Consider the following 3,245-nt stretch of genomic DNA (forward strand, 5'->3'; position numbering starts at 1 on the left):
GGAGCATGCTCCTAGTTTTATTGTAAACTTGTTAGTGACTGATTCAATTTAAGAAAGTTATTTTGTTTGAGTTCAAGAAAACTTCAGCCCTACCCCAAATATTATTTGAAAATAATTGTATTTTTGTTAAGTTGTGGTTTATATTATTTTCATGCAGTTTCTAGATATTTAAACTTTAATTATTTCAAAAATTAGACTATAATTAAGATACAGAAACCAAGCAAAAATTAAGAAATTTGATTGCTAGATATCTAGAAGGATTTTCCATAATTTTTGGGAATGACTTGTGTTACATGAGCCAGTCTAGCTAATCTACGGACACACGGTATGCACGCGAAATCTTACCAATGAATTTGTTAAAATAAATGATTGGACCCAAAAAAAGAAAGCATGAAGTTGATTGTTATGATATAGAGGACCTGACTTTAGTAAATAATAAGAAGGAAGTTTCCAATTTGGATCTACATATATTTTCAAGTCTTTGGTCTGACTGCCCCTAAATTCTCAGAAATCCAAAATCAATGAATATTAATCTGATACTCCATACACTTCTTAGATTGATTAGTCTTTGGTGAGTTACTTAAACATGTATAAGGAATTTTCTAGGGAAAATTACATGTTCAAGGAATACTCCTCTAGATATGTGTTTTATAATATTCTGTTTTGTGTGAAACAAGTGCAATTTAAAGTGGACCATTGTTCTTAATTAGTATGAACATATGTTCATGTTTGTTAAAGGTAATTAGTCTAAACTGAATAGTGTCTAACAAATTTATTTGTTATTTCCACTATCATGAATATCGAGTAATATAATTCTGTTTGAACCTAACTCATGATTCTCCTTTTATTTCATTAACCAATAAGTCACACACTTGTCGCGCCGAATCTTTGGGGCCAAGGTCCCTCAGTTCACCCAAAGGACAAGAAACGAAAGATAGTAAATAAAGAAGAAGGCCAAGGTTGAGAATGAAAGTAAGATTTCTTTTGTGTCCGATACCTATTCTTATGGAAATGCCGCATCCAAAGCTGCCTTCTTGAATGATGTTGATAGAGTCGTTGCTGATCTCCTTTCCTTTATTTATTAAATTAACGAATTTAAGTATTTTTATTTTTATTTTATGTAATATTCTTTTTTGTAGTATTTCAGAGAAATTGACATCTTTTGCATTGGGAACCTATTTAATCTTAATATCTCATCTTTATCTTATTGACATGACTTGTTGCAAATCCTTAATAGGGAGCGCTTTCCTCCGAATGAGACCCTATGTGGCGCGAATTCGGATATAATTAGGCTCCAATGCGAATACTGGATACCTGGTGGGAAACAAAACATGACTTGTTGCGATAACAATTATATATAAGCTGTCTTTTTATTAGGTGAGAGACATAAAGGGACATGTGAAAGTATTATCATCTCTCATTGTTGTAGACTTGTAGTTAGGAGAACTTCAGCACTTTGCATAATTTTCTTGGCTATCTTTGGCTCGGCAGAAAATATTATTTCGGAAATGTTGTCTAAACAATATTTATTATTATCAATAATATTGAATAAATATTTTTATCTCAGAAAATATCTTTCACTCACCAATTAAACACCGCAAAAAAAAATTATAAATTTTTTTGTCATACCAAACACGCTTCATTTGATTATTAAATTGTGTATAGAGTCAAATACCTAAATATAAAAAGGGATAGAGAATGAATGTTTATAGCAAGCACACCTTAACAAATAATGTCCATACAATTTTCTATAATGATGTCAATTGCACTTAAATCTTAATATGTTAACTTATTAATGAACTTTACTTTGACGTGAATCTAGATTGCTCAGGGTGCATCCGAATAGTTAATGAAACCAAAAGGAAAAAAAAAACTGTTATTTTCCTCTTCAAGTCTACGAAGTATGATTGAAGTTGATAAAGACAAAGGAAATTTCTAGATAGTAAATTTATTTATATTTATGTAAGTCAAGGATGAATATATCTTTTATTAGCTAAGGAAAAAACACAGAAGCCACTGTTTTGTTCTGGATTAAATCTAAAAGGTTTGCTTATTCTCTTGTATAACCCCTTCTTCCAAGAAACTCCCTAAACTATACTCCTTAGATTTCAACCACAAGTATTGTTTTGTGATTATTTTTTAGGTATATAGTCCGTACAAGGAAAGGACAATTCTTCTGAACTCTCCCAAATATTCATTCCTAGTTCCATCCTTATAAATAAACACTTGACATATGCATGTAACTTCAAGAAGACTTGATAATAATACCACTTCTTTCATCAAGTATCTGGTGTCTGAAATTCACTGGCTCGATTAATCCTTATATATTCGCTTTCTTGAAAGCCCGATACCTTCATTTTGTTCAAAATTTGCACCAAGATGTCTCCAATCAACTCCATTAATCTGCCAAGGATCTTCTCAAAACTTGACAATAATGGTGATGGACTGGTGAGCCTCAACGAGCTAAAGGGATTTCTCGATACCATAGGCATTAATTCAAGCCAAGAAGAGCTTGAGTTGCTTGTTGGGAAAACAAGCCTCGACTCCATTGATTTTTTCCTCTTCTATGATGCCATCACAAAGGCATATATTAAAGAAAGCAAGCGCGAAAATATTTTCTTGGAAAATGACTTACAGAAAGTCTTTAGAGTATTCGATTTGAATGGTGATGGATTTATATCTTGTGAGGAGCTGCAGAGTGCATTGTCAAGATTAGGATTGTGGGATGAGCAATGTGGGAAAGATTGCATGAGCATGATTAATGTTTATGATACTAATTCAGATGGGAAGCTTGATTTTGAGGAGTTTAAGGATATGATGTTTGATAATTAAGAAAGTGTAATTTGGATTAGAAAGCAATCCCGCTTCCAATCTACCAGAAAAATGTTTTAATTAGTTTTAAGCATTTGTAATGATGTTGATGGTCCGCTGGTGATTGTAGTCTTGTTAATTAAACGCGTCGTAATAGACTTTTAATATTCTACTAGTAAATTTTTAACTGACGATACAAGTGGATGTCTATGACTTTTCTATCCTACATGTTTGTTCATTTTTTTTGGACAAGTAAAACTTTGAACGTATAGAAATATTTATATTTGCAAATTACAAGAATTTAAGGATTTTGGTTTCTCAACTAAACCAGACTCTTTCTTGTAATATCAGCAACCTTAATTGACAGTTCAAAGCACTCCTTCTGCTTCATTTTATGTGGCACTATTTAATTTAAATTAATTACTCATTTTACC

At 31.7% G+C, this 3,245-nt stretch overlaps 1 protein-coding gene across 1 annotated transcript; it reads left to right on the forward strand.

Annotated features, from left to right (window-relative positions):
- The first annotated feature begins 2,079 nt into the window (after positions 1–2,079).
- Positions 2,080–2,991, forward strand: LOC104109940 (probable calcium-binding protein CML44). The gene has a single exon (XM_009619341.4). It carries the CDS (start codon positions 2,380–2,382, stop codon positions 2,830–2,832), a length of 453 nt encoding a protein of 150 aa, XP_009617636.1. The 5' UTR covers positions 2,080–2,379; the 3' UTR covers positions 2,833–2,991.
- The last annotated feature ends 254 nt before the right edge of the window (positions 2,992–3,245 follow it).

This window comes from Nicotiana tomentosiformis, chromosome 4, assembly GCF_000390325.3.
Source record: "Nicotiana tomentosiformis chromosome 4, ASM39032v3, whole genome shotgun sequence".
NCBI classification, from domain to species: domain Eukaryota; kingdom Viridiplantae; phylum Streptophyta; class Magnoliopsida; order Solanales; family Solanaceae; genus Nicotiana; species Nicotiana tomentosiformis.